This window comes from Protomyctophum bolini (genome assembly GCF_963924005.1).
Source record: "Protomyctophum bolini genome assembly, chromosome: 3".
NCBI lineage: Eukaryota > Metazoa > Chordata > Actinopteri > Myctophiformes > Myctophidae > Protomyctophum > Protomyctophum bolini.
This window is the reverse complement of record NC_137864.1, coordinates 21,856,123-21,873,139: the sequence shown is the minus strand read 5'-3', so window position 1 is coordinate 21,873,139 and position 17,017 is coordinate 21,856,123. Positions and strand designations below refer to the sequence as shown.

Here is a 17,017-nt window from a genome sequence, read left to right as displayed (position 1 = left end):
TTATGTGTCTTTTTTCTCCCCCTCCTTTGCCTCTTCCTCTACTTTCTCCCCCTCCTTAACTTCCTCCTCTTTCTCCCCCTCCTTAGCTTCCTTATCCTTCTCCTCCCCATCCTCCTTTGCTGCGTCCTCTTTTTTCTCATCCTCCTTCTTCTCCTTCTCCTTATCCTTCTCCGCCGCCGCCGCGGCCTTGGCTGCGGCCGCGGCCTCCGCGGCTTCGGCTGCGGCCGCGGCCTCCCTCTTGTCCTCCTCGTCCTCCTCGTCGAGTTCCACCTCCTCCCCTACCAGCGTCTCTAGCTCTGCGATGCGCGCTTTGAGGTGCTTCCGTGCGTTCTTGTTCTTCCCCAGGATCCTCTTCAACTTGGACTGCATCTGTTCCATGTTGCTGTACAGGGTGTTCACTTTGCCCTCGAGCTCCAAGCTCTCGGGTATGATCTTGGACGGGTCCAGCTCTATGAGGTTGTCCTTCAACAGGATCTCCCGGCCTTTCTCCTCCAGCATGGCTTTGGCGTCCGGATACTCCGTGAGGGATTCCATCAGGTCGTCCTTGGACAGGCAGAAGAGGTCGGAGTATCCCACGCTGCGGATATTGGCCGTCCTCCGGTTGCCCGCCTTGCTGCCCTTGATGCCGAGGATGCTGATGTCGCCGAAGTAGCTGCCGCTGCCCAGGCAGACGAACTGCGTGACCCCGTCGTCGGCAACGACGGCGAGTTTGCCATCTTTGATGATGTACATCTCGCGGCCGATGTCGCCCTTCTTGCAGATGAAGTCGCCGGGGCTGAAGACCTGCGGTCGGAGCTTCAGCACCAGCACGATCAGCAGGCCTTCTTCACACTCGGCGAAGATGCGGACCTTCTTCAGGGTGTCCATGTGCACCTGGATGGCGATTTCAGCCTTCAGCTTGTCCGGCAGATACCTCAGCACCTCCCTCTCATCCTGGGACTTTCCCGTATTCCACAGGTAGTCAAACCACTTGATAATATGGATTTCAAGATCCAGACTGACATGCCTCGCCTACAAAGAAAAGGAAAGATCATTATCCGTTGCGCCTCATCTTCTATTATTATTGTACAAAAGCATTATTCAATCTGTTCTGTTATACTGTTCCGCATGTTTCTACAAACTTTTCAGTATACCGTATTTGCTTCCAAGATTATCGGAATTCCCACACCCACACTTTCTGATATGAACAATAAGGCCATCACACGGCTAGCACTCTCAATATCACCTGACACTGATCATCCCATGTATCGCTTTTTCAACCTCATGCCATCAGGACAAAGATACAGAACCTTGCCATGGAAAAAGGTTCGTTTCAGTAGGAGTAAACTGCCCGCCGATAGGATGGTTCTGTACACATGGGACCTCATGCTTTTGTATTGTCTTGGTGTAATGTTTTTCGGTACTATGTGTTGTTTTTGTTGTTGGTGTTGAACAGATCCTGTGAAGATGAATATCCTTCGGGACAATTAAGATTATTATTAATGCATAACTATCAGAATTTGGGTAACCACCGATCGATTTTGTTTTAAAATGTTAATTTTGTTTATGAGTGGTATATGGCTGACTTATTGCTGTAGCCTATAGGGGATATTCCTCATGTTATTTTAACAGGCTTAAAACATATATCTTGCTGGAAAAGAGGCAACAAGAGTTGTTTTACAACAGAAGGCTAAGGGGAGGAATTTGAACGCTAATGCCTGCCAGTCACAACGTGGGGCAGTGTCTCGATTTGTGGGACACCTGAAATGTCTTGGCAATGAGGGACTATCCCACACAAAGGGGAACATCTGGTCACCCTAGACCAGGAGTGTCCAAAGTGCTGCCCGGGGAAGAATCTTATGTGGCTTCAGAACTGAATCGTGTTATGAACGGCTCGCCATATATGAGACATTTTTTACATTGAAGTTTTTTATTCACCTGGGCATTTCCCAGAGTATAATTTGTCAGGATTCCTTGTTCCTTGTCTCATTCTGAAAAGGCATTTTCTTCTTTTTACCTTGCACGTTTGGGTAATGTAGTTGGCCCTTGGGTGTTTTAATATTTAATAATATGGCCCCCTTTGAAAAACGTTTGGACACCCCTGACCTAGACTATAAATTAGTCTAGCCAAACCCCCCGTCCCCGTCCCCAGCCCAACCATGCCCGGAGAAAACATAACTCACGTGCATGTACTGCTTGATGGCGTCGATGCGAGACTGGAACTGTGCCTGGGCGGCGTTCATGTTGGAGATCATCGTGGCGATGTTTCCCACGATGGTGGCGAACACCAACACGCCGATCAGGAAATCCGTGGAGTGGAAGAGGAACTCTATGTCCCTCTTCGGAGGCGGCATCTCTCCCACGGTCGTCAGGGTCATCGTGGACCAGTAGAGGCAGAAGGAATACTTCCTCGCCAGAGTTCCGAACGCGGGCTCTTCGGGGTCGTCCAGCGCGGGGTACACCCAGTCGTCGGCGCCAAAGCCCACCCACTTGGAGAAAGAGTAGTACCAGCAGGCGTTCCAGTGGATGATGATGACGATGTACAGGATGAGGTTGCCGATGCGGAAGATGTTGGGGATGTTGGTTTTGGTCTCCGTTTTCTTGAAGAACTCGAACATGCGGCCGACCCTCAGCAACTTGTTCATGCGTATCTCGGGGTAGTCGAGGCCGAAGTAGAGGTAGAAGATGTCGGTGGGCAGCATGGAGATGGCGTCCAGGATGAACTGGGTGCTGTTGACGTAGACGTCCCTTAACAACTTCTTGTCCTTCACGATCAGACCTTGCTCCAGGTAGCCTGTAGTGGAGAGATTTATAGGAAACAGCGGTTTTTATTTCCCAGTGTTGATTTCTTGGACCAATAGACCAATGGTTCCCAAACTTCTTGATGTCTGGGACCCCCAAATTGACACTAATTAGCCCCGTGGACCCCCATTAGAAAATATATGCCAGGGAGCCCCATAAGAGAAGATTTTTACGGCTCTATAGCAGTGATTCTCAACCAGCTTAATTTCAAGGACCCCCAGTCCATTAGTCTACGGACCCCCTTTTAATGGAATTTCTATCTCTGGGACCCCCAATTTATATTGTAAATTTTAAATCAGAGTGTACAGATGGAACCAAAATAATGGACCCTAACTGGTCCATTTGGTTCCATTTGTACACTCTCAGAGTTACAGACCCATAGGGGTCCATTTGTTTCCAAACTATAATTTACCTGGGGACCCCATGGAACTCACACAAGGACCCCTGGGGGTCCCTGGACCCCACTTTGGGAACCACTGCAATAGGCTATTACAACAAATGTTCGTCGACTACATTTTTTCACTGATGAAAACTAAATGGAAACTAAATGAAAACTAAGCTATGACTAAAAGCTAAGACTAAATATATTGACAATTTCGTCAACAAATAAAAAACTAGACCAAATGTTAGGAAGGGACTAGTGGACAAGAGGATCCAGTATAAGTCATTTTAACACTTGGTTCATTGCATACTGAAAATAGCCGATCTACAAGCTCACAACATGTTGCAGTGTGGCACGTTGTGAGCTTGTAGATCGGCTATTCGGCTATATCGGCTAAGTGTAAAATCAGTCATTAAGACGACATCAAGACCCGCCAAAATACATTTTAGTCGAATAAATCAACGGTAGATTTAGTCGACTAAAATCTCATGATATTTAGTAGACTAAAACTATAGACTAACACTAAAACATTCCAGGTGACTAAAATGTGACTGAAACTAAATGAAAACTAGTCAAGAGATTATGACAAAAAATGTAATCAAAATTTGCTGTCAAAATCAACACTTTCCAGAGATTATTGTAAAAAAAAATATGAAAATGAATGATTGCACCTGTTCTGGTCCTGAAGAGCATGTCCGCTATGTACATGACGTCTGAACAGTAGTCCATGATCATCCAGTAAATGATGTAGTCATGCTGAAGCTCCTCAAAAGTGGCCCTGCAAGATTACACGTGAGCAAGACATTAGTGCATTTTCTGATTTGATACAAACACATGTTTAATGTTAAATGCAACGAAGAGAAGCGCTGCCGTGGTCTGTGTGGTTATAAAAACTGCAAACAGGTGCTCGTAGGCGAGGGTTCAATAATGGCAAAACAGATCGGCGATCCATAAGGCACTATGTTGCAAGTAAAATGCCTTTATTTAAATGGGATCAGCTCGGCAAAGAGCATTTTAAAACCCTTAGACTACCGTTGACGGTTTTGACGTAGTGAATTAATTAATCCAGCCCTCCCATTGACGGGATTGACGTAATTATTTTATTTCCTATAATCGGGGGCTTTGTTTTAAATGTTGTAGCCTATGTCCTCCACTTAAAACCGGACGAAATCTTCATGTGCACGCTTGTGCACACGCCCACGCTGTCCTAGCTGCTCAAAATGCGATATTCGGGGCGTGATTAGAGCTTAATTTGACTTAGATATGAAAATAAACGACGATCGGCTGGGCCCAGGGACAGATCACTGTGTAACACAGTGCAGAAAGCTAGCGGAAGTTTACGTTTAACCGGAAATGACGACGGACAGATTCGGTCAATTCGGACAAAATCGGCATAATGGTGAAGTTACTGCCACCATCAGGACTGGGTATCTAATACTCTATATGCTTGCCTCGTTAAAATTAGATATATTATATCACAGATTTTTCTATGCACTGAAAAGCTGCTATTGGGGGGTGGCAGTCCAAAAGAAAAACGACCAAAGCGTTTTGGATGTCAAGCCTTCATTAGGGTCCCATGTTTAATTCTCTTTGCCGAGCTGATGCCATTTAAAGATGGAGTGCTGTGATTTTTTTAACCCCCTATGATTATACTAGGAGGAAGATTTCTTTCAAAAAAGTGTACAGAAAGTGTTACAATTATGTTTTTATGTGTCCACACCCACCAGTTCATTAAGTATACCTGGTTTTCACCTTAGCACCACCCACCTGAACTTAAGCCTCGCCCATAGCTGTTTGTATGATAATGTGGGAGGGGTTAGGGTTATGATGTCACTAAAATGGTGTTATTTTCAGCTTTCAGCTTTCAGGAAGAAACCAAACATACAAGGGAAGACATATTTGAATATTATGACCACACCTGTGGGTATATTAGAGTAATGTTAACTCCATAGACACATGCAAAACAGAAAAAGTACAAAAATCACGGCAGTCCATCTTTAAATAAAGGCTCCACAGAGTGCCTTGGATCTCCTTCTGTTTTGATATGTATTTAATATTTTCTAAAATATATATGACACTTGGATGTCTACTTGGTGCCGAGCTCACATACCTCTAATGTACTATAAACAGAAGCAATAATATAAAACACATTGTTCTGTCCGGCTAAGCGATATATTGAAATATTATCCGGATGGTATATTCGACCAAGTTTACCTAAACTATAATTTGAAAAGAAACAAACCCAAGCCTGACTTTGCTGCTCCTCACGCCCAACAGGACATTTTGGCCTGCAGTGAGTGGCACTAAACAAAAAGCCACGTAGTTACCAAAATAAGAACCTTTCATCCTTCAATCTGACGGATTAGGCTATCATAGATCAGGGGTTCTCAACGTTTTTGGCTGGGGGCGAAAATGCTTTGGCCATGTATCGCGCCCCGCTGCCCTGCCCTCCTCCCCACCACCAATACAAATTGACCGCTACAATAACCTTCAGTACATCATAAATAAATACTGAAACCCGATATAGTCATTAAGGAAAGTTTATGCATGCATTATGTGTAGGCCTACTATGTAAACTCTACATTTTTATTACATTTTTTGTAATCATTTCGGGACCCCCCCAACATAAATTTGGGACCCCCCGAAGGGTCGCGACCCCCAGGTTGAGATCCCTGTCATAAATACTACTTTGTTCAAAGTGTACCAATGAACGAACGGACAGTTTGTCATTCTATCGCTATCACCATTCTTATTATATTGTTATTATTTGGTCACCTGGCAACGATCATGATCCAGTTGTACATGACTGGACATGTGATGATGAACAGCCATTGGTAGTACAACGCCCCGTCTGGGTTTATGACAAACAGTTCTTTGGGCCTGTATGGGAAGAGACAGACAGTTTATATATGGAGGCATTCAGTACCCAAAATGTCTACACGCTATACACCAAATAATGGAATAGTGGAAACAAATAAAACTAGAAATGCACTCTGTCGAAGCTGCCAACTTGTGCTTTGCACACAAGTTGGCCATGAATGGCCTACTTGTGCGCGAGCAGGGCGCACAACTTATGCGCAGTGCTTGACCGTTCTGTTTAGTGCCCCGGATCTCCACCGTCAACTACTTACGCTATATGCAGACCCCGATCAAGTTATTGAAACATCTGACATATTATAGTTAATATAAACTTAAATTGATTACGTCATCCACATACGTCTTTTAAACATGTTTTTACATAAACACACATAGTTACGTCATCATCAGGCAATCCCCAACACAAGGAGGCGATCCCAAGGGGTCAAAGGGACCACCGACATTCGCAGCAAGCTGCCAACTCGCGCTCTGATTGGCCGAGCGACGCACCGGCGTACGCACACAGCGCCCTGATTGGGCCGAGGGTGTCAACGACATATGCAGCCAAGTTATGAAGTTGTATGTTAAGAACTTACTTCTCTTTTTCCTTCTTCTCTTTCTCCTCCTTTTCCTTCTTCTCTTTCTCCTCTTTTTCCTTCTTCTCTTGCTCCTCCTTTTCCTTTTGTTCTTTTTCCTCCTTTTCTTTCTGCTCTCTCTCCTCCTTCTCCTTGTCTTCTACCGCCTCCTTTTCTCCTCCTTCCTCCTCCTCCTGCTCCTTCTCCTTCTCCGACCTGAAACACACGCATCAACCAATCAAAATGGAGAAGCCTGGCTAATAAGACATAGATATGCCTTAAAACATTATACTTGCCCACTACAACTAAAATAAAAACACATTCAATATTTTATTTATTTCATAAATAAAGAATCTTTCACTGAATAGGAACTGCTCCTGTCGCAAGTTGATGATGTCATATGCCCATTATGGTCTAGCCCTATGGAATGTATGGAATGCATATGCTAATAAAAACAACTTAATACTTCCTAAGGATAATATGAGCATCAAAGCAATATTTTAAATGCTATTTATTAGCATGTGCATTCCATACAATCCATAGGGATGACACCATCAACTTGCGACAGGAGCAGTTCCTATTGAGTGAAAGGTTCTTTATTTATGAAAGAAATAAAAATATTTAAGGTGTTTTTATTTTTTATTTTAGTTATAGAGGGCAAGTATAATGTTTTAAGGCATATTTGTCTTATTAGCCAGGGATCCCTTTAAAGCATATATAATAGCACATACATGGCCACCATCACAGCAATTAAGTTAATATCAAAATACTGATTTTACAAACATGACCCGCTTTAATTAGCCTACCTCAGTCTATATAGCCTATGTAGCTTAAAATGTTATTGTCTATATTTTTCAGGTTAATTTAATAGTTAAAAACAAAGTTTGGTCATCGCCAAAGGTATCATTGAAGTTCCTAGTTGTACTTACTCTTCATTGTTATTACTGTTGTTCACATTGAAAGATTGGATAGGACGAAGGGCCGGTTGATTTCTGAAACAAACACAATGCATTCTCACTTTTCCTGGTATTGCAACATTGTTAAACTCTAGTAGGTTGTCTAGGTCAGTGGTTTTCATTGTCCAACTCTAGTAGGTTGTCTAGGTCAGTGGTTTTCATTGTTAAACTCTAGTAGGTTGTCTAGGTCAGTGGTTTTCATTGTTAAACTCTAGTAGGTTGTCTAGGTCAGTGGTTGTCATTGTCCAACTCTAGTAGATTGTCTTGGTCAGTGGTTTTCATTGTCCAACTCTAGTAGGTTGTCTAGGTTAGTGGTTTTCATTGTTAAACTCTAGTAGGTTGTCTAGGTCAGTGGTTTTCATTGTTAAACTCTAGTAGGTTGTCTTGGTCACTTGGTTTTCATTGTTAAACTCTAGTAGGTTGTCTTGGTCACTTGGTTTTCATTGTTCAACTCTAGTAGGTTGTCTATAGGTCAGTGGTTTTCTTTTATTTATTTTTATCCCACGATTTTGTAACCCATTTTTCACCCCTGTGTCAATCATCTAATGTGATTCTGGGCTCTACACACCCTCCACCAACCTAGTCCCCATATATGGGGGACAAGGGGAGAGCAACGGACTTGAACTCATGCTTCCTTCATGCCTGAGTGTCCAAGTTGCTCCTTTATTGGTTTTCATTGTTAAACTCTAGTAGGTTGTCTAGGTCAGTGGTTTTCATTGTTAAATGAACTCTAGTAGGTTGTCTAGGTCAGTGGTTTTCATTGTTAAACTCTACGTCCCTGCACACATGCACGTGGACATTTCTAATTATCAAGGCACACAGCTGTATTTACAAGGAAAAATAGCCAATCAAAAAGCTTCATGACCGACAAGCTTGTGAGCTTATAAACTATTTTGAAAATGTGCGAAAACAACAAAAAATATTATTTTTTTTCACACATTTGCCATGCCCAAACACAGGAATGCCGGGCTGAAAATGTTTGAAATTATGTATTGCTTTTTGGTGGGATAGAATGTTTGTTTTTGGATAGTGAGTGCAAGTACTGATTAGTACCAAAAAAAGAAAAAAAAATATATATAAAATTGTAACTTGCAATAATTTGTGATTGTCACCAAATCCCAAGGCACACCTGGACTCAGGGCACAGTGTGCCTTGACACACTATGTGGTGGTCTGGGGACCACCAGTGGTCCTTGAGGGGGTTCCAGGTGGTCCCCAGCTGAATGATGAAGAGTTGGTAACCAACTTATTAGATATTTTAAAATATTTGGGGTCTAAGAGGCTAAATGTCATCAAAATGGTGGTCCGTGGCTCAGATGCCAAAAGAATAATGGACCTTGATCTGAAAGGGGTTGAAAACCCCTGGCCCATGATGCATCATTGCTTACATGTCTTCGGTGTCTGGGGCCGACTGCGGTGCAATTCGAAGTGGAGTGGTAAGGCGAGGACGGCGCCTTGAAGACGCCATGATGGCAGCAGAGCAGCAGAATAGCCTATACCAAACAATATAGAAAACATATTGGTAAATGTTGCATTTATATAGCACGCCTTTATCCAAGGCGCTTTTCATATTTGTGCATTACATTCACCCATGCATATACTGTACACCTTTACATAGATTGTGCATTGCATTCACCCATTCACACACCTTTAGATTGTGCATTGCATTCACCCATTCACACATTCATACACCTTTAGATTGTGCATTACATTACATCCATTCACACACCAATGGCGGAGGAAACCATGCAAGGCACCAACCTTCACCCAGGGAGCAAATAGGGGTTCAGCGTTTTGCTCTAGGACACTTCGACACTAGCTCTGGGGGAGCCCGGGATCGAACTGGGAACCTCACAGGAAGTTCCCATAATGGCTGTTGTTCTATACCGGCCACTCTACCCCTGAGCCACTGCTGCCCCATGAGTACAGACAGCACAAAGTGTTCCCCCAGAGGGTGTTATGACAGCGTGAAATGCACTGTACAGTACAATTCATATTAATATGATCAATATTAAAGCATGACCATTCTTCTCGCCTCAGAAGCATTCCCTGTACTAATTCATGTTTGTGTCACATTCAAACAGATGAATAAATACGCCACTCTAACAGTGAGCCAGAGAAGTAAGAATGCACTCAGGCTTATCCAATCAAACTTACCGTCACCCCGGGTTAATTTACAGCACGGTCCATACTCCTTATTCATGAAGCCTCCAGGAGCCTAGAGGATATTTGGCTGTAACTACTATAACGTGTCTATTTTTCCATGTTCCAAAATATCTTCTTCTAAATCCTAAACTTATATTAAAATGCCGCCAACATGAAGTATAATGGACGCATTGAGCCTATCGCTGGTAGCTACCCCCGCATGCAGAGAGCCTTGGTGACCCTGAAAGGGATTTGGGGATTAGTGAACAATGCAAGAGAGGGAGAGAGTGTCACTCATCCTCCTTATACAGTAGACAGTAGGTGTGCTCACTCATAACAGGCAACGTACGTCTCTACAGCACACAGACATTAGGATGCAGGCCTGTTTCACTCATTAATCATTCAGTAAAGGTTTGATGTCATTGTTTTAATGACAGCAGACCTGGTTATGCGTAAATGCAAAATGAATTTGCATTTACTTGCTATAATGCGGTCTACATTATCTCAGAAATGCCACCGCAAATTTAATTGACTAATGGTTGACCTGTTCCTACGAATAATTATTGATTTGATTAGTGTTTTATTAGCATGAGCACCAATACGATATACCTCCTGGGGAATTTGTAGGACAATAAAAGATTTAGTAGACGTGCAAACCCAGCTTTATTACTGCTAGCCCCCCGCACCCCCCCCCCCACACACACACACACACACACACACACACACACACACTTTTACTTTATTTGTTTATTGTATATTGATGAACATTACATTAATAATGCAGTGTAAATATACCAGATTTAGCAAAACTAGCTAATTTCCATCTGCAGTCCCCAGACAATTAATACAAACAGGACTGACATACAGGACATAGCATACAAATACCTAGTACATTTCAAATGTAATAAGACTAAGACACGCGCATACGCATACGCACGCACACACACACACACACACACACACACACACACACACACACACACACTTTTACTTTATTCGTTTATTGTATATTGATGAACATTACATTAATAATGCAGTGTAAATATACCAGATTTAGCAAAACTAGCTAATTTCCATCTGCAGTCCCCAGACAATTAATACAAACAGGACTGACATACAGGACATAGCATACAAATACCTAGTACATTTCAAATGTAATAAGACTAAGACACGCGCATACGCATACGCACACACACACACACACACACACACACACACACACACACACACACACACACACACTGCCATCCTGCTTACTCAGCACTCTGTATCATCCACTTGTGATCCTATTAGAGACAGCCATGCTGACACAATACCACTTTCACTGCTGATCTGAGGTCGAGCAGACATGTTTCCTAACAGTGGCTAATCATCCAGAGAATGAAGGGAAATCTGATCCTGGGTCAGTCTTTAGTGGTGATAGTACGTAAATATAATATGGACACAGTAGCAAGCGGCAGTCTTGTCTGGGCTTGTACAGAGTAGACATCCATTGGATCAGATTCAGTGGCTCTCCCTGTTGGCTGCATGACTAGATGGTAACAAGATAACTCACCCCTTGTACTCTTTTTGGTGAGTTGTCCGGACAACTCGGTCAAATGTAATGTATTTTATTTAAATATAGAAACAACAGTTTTTACAAAAAAAATAGAAAAAAGGTAAACATAAGTTTTTTCAAAAAACATCAGTTTGTACAAAAACTATAGAAAAAAGTTGTCGTATCTAAAAACATCAGTTTGTACAAAAAATATAGAAAAAAGTTGTCATATGTACAAAAACACTGTTTCAGTGAAAAAGTAGTCATAGCTGCAGTGTGCTGTCCCATTTTGGTTAGCATCTCCACACAAGGTAGCTTCGTTGTGCAGCAAATCGATGAGCAGATAAACTGGCAAGTTTGCTCGCTGTGTTTTCCGATTTAGGCGGTTATGCCACTCCTCGACATCATTGTTCGTCCTGATGGCACGCTTGTACATACACCAGTGCTCTGGCTTCCACTGGCCACTTATCCAGGTGGACCGCATGTAGTCAACGAAGGGTTTCAGCTCGTCTGAGGCATATGCAGGAAATCATCATATAAAGAACTAAATAAATAAAGGGAAAAATGTATCCAGTAATGGAAAAAAGGCGTGAATTTAGAACTAATGGTAACATATAGTTCCTATTGGATATTGAAGTAGTCTATTTTATTGCATTTTCAGAACATTACAACAACAATGTCTACAATAAGTTATAATTAAGTCTAGGCATGATAGCACAATCACAATATAGGCTACAGATGTAAATATATTTATGACACAGTAAAATGTCGAAAATTTGTGCTATTCCCCCCACACACACACACACACGACAGGCAAGGCTGTTGTTTGCATCGTTAGCAGGCAGCAGCTAGCTTGGCTAACGTAGTTCTACCACTGCTCTCTATGTGACTCTGTGGTTGTTTCACCATTGTTTGCGCATTTATGAGAAATAAAAAACACTAATGTGGGAATTATTTCAGGGTTTCTATTAAATGCGTTGAAGTCATATTCGACCATTATAGGCCTAATATATCGTTTTGGGCGTCTCACATTTTGTTTTAAAGCATGGGCGGATTTAGGGGGGTGCAGGGGGTGCACTGCACCCCCTGGCAAAAAAAAAAAAGAATGATTTTTTTTTTTTTTTTTAAACTTAACTTATGGCTTCTGACTGTAATTTGTATTCATCTCTCTTATCATGATATGATGACTTGCTGTACGGCTGTAGTGCATGTGTGTATGTGTGTGAGCTGCTGTACTACCTAAATAACTCATTTTTAGGGGTTAGGGCATTGTAAAAACGCTAAAATAATAAAATAAAGGTTAAAAAAATCACCATCTGGACAAAGATACAGAACATTGAACCAATTACCATCTGGACAAAGATACAGAACATTGAACCAATTACCATCTGGACAAAGATACAGAACATTGAACCAATTACCATCTGGACAAAGATACAGAACATTGAACCAATTACCATCTAGACAAAGATACAGAACATTGAACCAATTACCATCTGGACAAAGATACAGAACATTGAACCAATTACCATCTGGACAAAGATACAGAACATTGAACCAATTACCATCTGGACAAAGATACAGAACATTGAACCAATTACCATCTGGACAAAGATACAGAACATTGAACCAATTACCATCTGGACAAAGATACAGAACATTGTATCAATTACCATCTGGACAAAGATACAGAACATTGAACCAATTACCATCTGGACAAAGATACAGAACATTGAACCAATTAGCATCTGGACAAAGATACAGAACATTGAACCAATTACCATCTGGACAAAGATACAGAACATTGAACCAATTACCATCTGGACAAAGATACAGAACATTGAAACAATTACCATCTGGACAAAGATACAGAACATTGTATCAATTACCATCTGGACAAAGATACAGAACATTGAACCAATTACCATCTGGACAAAGATACAGAACATTGTATCAATTACCATCTGGACAAAGATACAGAACATTGAACCAATTACCATCTGGACAAAGATACAGAACATTGAACCAATTACCATCTGGACAAAGATACAGAACATTGAACCAATTACCATCTGGACAAAGATACAGAACATTGAAACAATTACCATCTGGACAAAGATACAGAACATTGTATCAATTACCACCTGGACAAAGATACAGAACATTGAACCAATTACCATCTGGACAAAGATACAGAACATTGTATCAATTACCATCTGGACAAAGATACAGAACATTGAACCAATTACCATCTGGACAAAGATACAGAACATTGAACCAATTACCATCTGGACAAAGATACAGAACATTGAACCAATTACCATCTGGACAAAGATACAGAACATTGAACCAATTACCATCTGGACAAAGATACAGAACATTGAACCAATTACCATCTGGACAAAGATACAGAACATTGTATCAATTACCATTTGGACAAAGATACAGAACATTGAACCAATTACCATCTGGACAAAGATACAGAACATTGAACCAATTACCATCTGGACAAAGATACAGAACATTGTATCAATTACCATCTGGACAAAGATACAGAACATTGAACCAATTACCATCTGGACAAAGATACAGAACATTGTATCAATTACCATCTGGACAAAGATACAGAACATTGAACCAATTACCATCTGGACAAAGATACAGAACATTAAACCAATTACCATCTGGACAAAGATACAGAACATTGAACCAATTACCATCTGGACAAAGATACAGAACATTGAACCAATTACCATCTGGACAAAGATACAGAACATTGAACCAATTACCATCTGGACAAAGATACAGAACATTGAACCAATTACCATCTGGACAAAGATACAGAACATTGAACCAATTACCATCTGGACAAAGATACAGAACATTAAACCAATTACCATCTGGACAAAGATACAGAACATTGAACCAATTACCATCTGGACAAAGATACAGAACATTGAACCAATTACCATCTGGACAAAGATACAGAACATTGAACCAATTACCATCTGGACAAAGATACAGAACATTGAACCAATTACCATCTGGACAAAGATACAGAACATTATTAATTACCATCTGGACAAAGATACAGAACATTGAACCAATTACCATCTGGACAAAGATACAGAACATTGAACCAATTACCATCTGGACAAAGATACAGAACATTGAACCAATTACCATCTGGACAAAGATACCGAACATTGAACCAATTACCATCTAGACAAAGATACAGAACATTGAACCAATTACCATCTGAACAAAGATACAGAACATTGAACCAATTACCATCTGGACAAAGATACAGAACATTGAACCAATTACCATCTGGACAAAGATACAGAACATTACCATCTGGACAAAGATACAGAACATTGAACCAATTACCATCTGGACAAAGATACAGAACATTGAACCAATTACCATCTGGACAAAGATACAGAACATTGAACCAATTACCATCTGGACAAAGATACAGAACATTGTATCAATTACCATCTGGACAAAGATACAGAACATTGAACCAATTACCATCTGGACAAAGATACAGAACATTGAACCAATTAGCATCTGGACAAAGATACAGAACATTGAACCAATTACCATCTGGACAAAGATACAGAACATTGAACCAATTACCATCTGGACAAAGATACAGAACATTGAACCAATTACCATCTGGACAAAGATACAGAACATTGAACCAATTACCATCTGGACAAAGATACAGAACATTGTATCAATTACCATCTGGACAAAGATACAGAACATTGAACCAATTACCATCTGGACAAAGATACAGAACATTGAACCAATTACCATCTGGACAAAGATACAGAACATTGTATCAATTACCATCTGGACAAAGATACAGAACATTGAACCAATTACCATCTGGACAAAGATACAGAACATTGAACCAATTACCATCTGGACAAAGATACAGAACATTGTATCAATTACCATCTGGACAAAGATACAGAACATTGAACCAATTACCATCTGGACAAAGATACAGAACATTGAACCAATTACCATCTGGACAAAGATACAGAACATTGAACCAATTACCTTCTGGACAAAGATACAGAACATTGAACCAATTACCATCTGGACAAAGATACAGAACATTGAACCAATTACCATCTGGACAAAGATACAGAACATTGTATCAATTACCATCTGGACAAAGATACAGAACATTGAACCAATTACCATCTGGACAAAGATACAGAACATTATTAATTACCATCTGGACAAAGATACAGAACATTGAACCAATTACCATCTGGACAAAGATACAGAACATTGAACCAATTACCATCTGGACAAAGATACAGAACATTGAACCAATTACCATCTGGACAAAGATACAGAACATTGAACCAATTACCATCTGGACAAAGATACAGAACATTGAACCAATTACCATCTGGACAAAGATACAGAACATTGAACCAATTACCATCTGGACAAACATACAGAACATTGAACCAATTACCATCTGGACAAAGATACAGAACATTGAACCAATTACCATCTGGACAAAGATACAGAACATTACCACGGAATACCTATGGCTAAAATAATAAAATAAAGGTTAAAAAAAGTCGCTCGCCAAGCAGTCGCACCCCCTGGCGTCAAGTTCAAAGTCCGCCTATGTTTTAAAGTGATCATTTTGTTCATGGGTGGTATTGCCGACTTGGTACTGTAGCCTAGGGCAGAGGTTCCCAAATGTTTTCATGTCAAGGACCCCCAAATTGACACTAATTAGCCTGCGGACCCCCCATTTGAAAATATATGCCGAGGATCTCCATACGAGAAGATTTTTACGGCTCTAGCACAGATTCTCAACCCATTTAATTTCAAGCACCCCCAGTTTGACATGCATTAGTCTACGGACCCCCATTTCATGCCATATCTATATCTCTAGGACACCAATTTACATATAAAATCAATGTTAATTTAAATGTACATGAGAGTGTACAAATTTGGTTCCATGCTTACACTCTCAAAGTTACAGACCCATAAGGGTCCATTTGGTTCAAAACTATAATTTAGCTGTAAGGTATCCCCTGGAACTCCCTCAAGGACCCCTGGGAACCACTGGCCATTTGTTTTGCTGAAGCATAAATTCTAGATATTGGACATTTTTCATTTTTATTAGTTTACATACATGCAGATTTATGATCAGTCAAAGAAAGGAAGCTTTATGTCACGCTTTATTTTGTATTATATATTTTTTTAATTAAAGAGAAAAGCGTATACAGAGAAAACAAACATTGTGATTGCACAGAGCTATTGTTACTGTTGTATTCTCTCAAAGAGCATATCACAGAAACTATAGTTCATTATATTACAGCAATTGAAACATTCCAGTCCCTGTTCAACACAACCACTGAGCAACTGTCGCCTATTAGACGTCCATCTAAAATGGGTTATAAATGGTCTAAAAAAGGAGGTTTTCTTTAGCTGTCTAAGCTTAGCCCTTAAAACATCTATATATAGACCGTCTACATCTGTTGCAACGACGTGGTTGTTTCAAGCCTAGACAACTCATTATTTTTCAGACCAGTTTTAACCCATTCTTAGACGTATATTTTAGACGTCTAATAGCCTGGAAAAATGCTCAGAGGGAAACAATAAGTCCTTTCCATAATTTGTGCTTTTTCCTGAACACTATACCGCTGTTTCCATCTGTTTCTATATAACTTTTGGCCTGGAGGGAGGAACGGTTAATCGGAACCGGTACGTTTAAAAAATGACCACACGGTGTCAACAAC

The 17,017-nt window shown here is 40.8% G+C and overlaps 1 protein-coding gene across 1 annotated transcript; it reads right to left on the bottom strand.

The window, feature by feature from the left end:
- cnga1a (cyclic nucleotide gated channel subunit alpha 1a) lies at positions 1 to 9,017 on the bottom strand (the record flags this gene model as incomplete). The annotated part of the gene is made up of 6 exons (XM_080760469.1): positions 1 to 1,011; positions 2,163 to 2,773; positions 3,835 to 3,941; positions 5,939 to 6,043; positions 6,616 to 6,810; positions 8,938 to 9,017. 6 exons carry the CDS (start codon positions 9,015 to 9,017, stop codon positions 1 to 3), a joined length of 2,109 nt encoding a protein of 702 aa, XP_080616595.1.
- Positions 9,018 to 17,017: the final 8,000 nt, after the last annotated feature.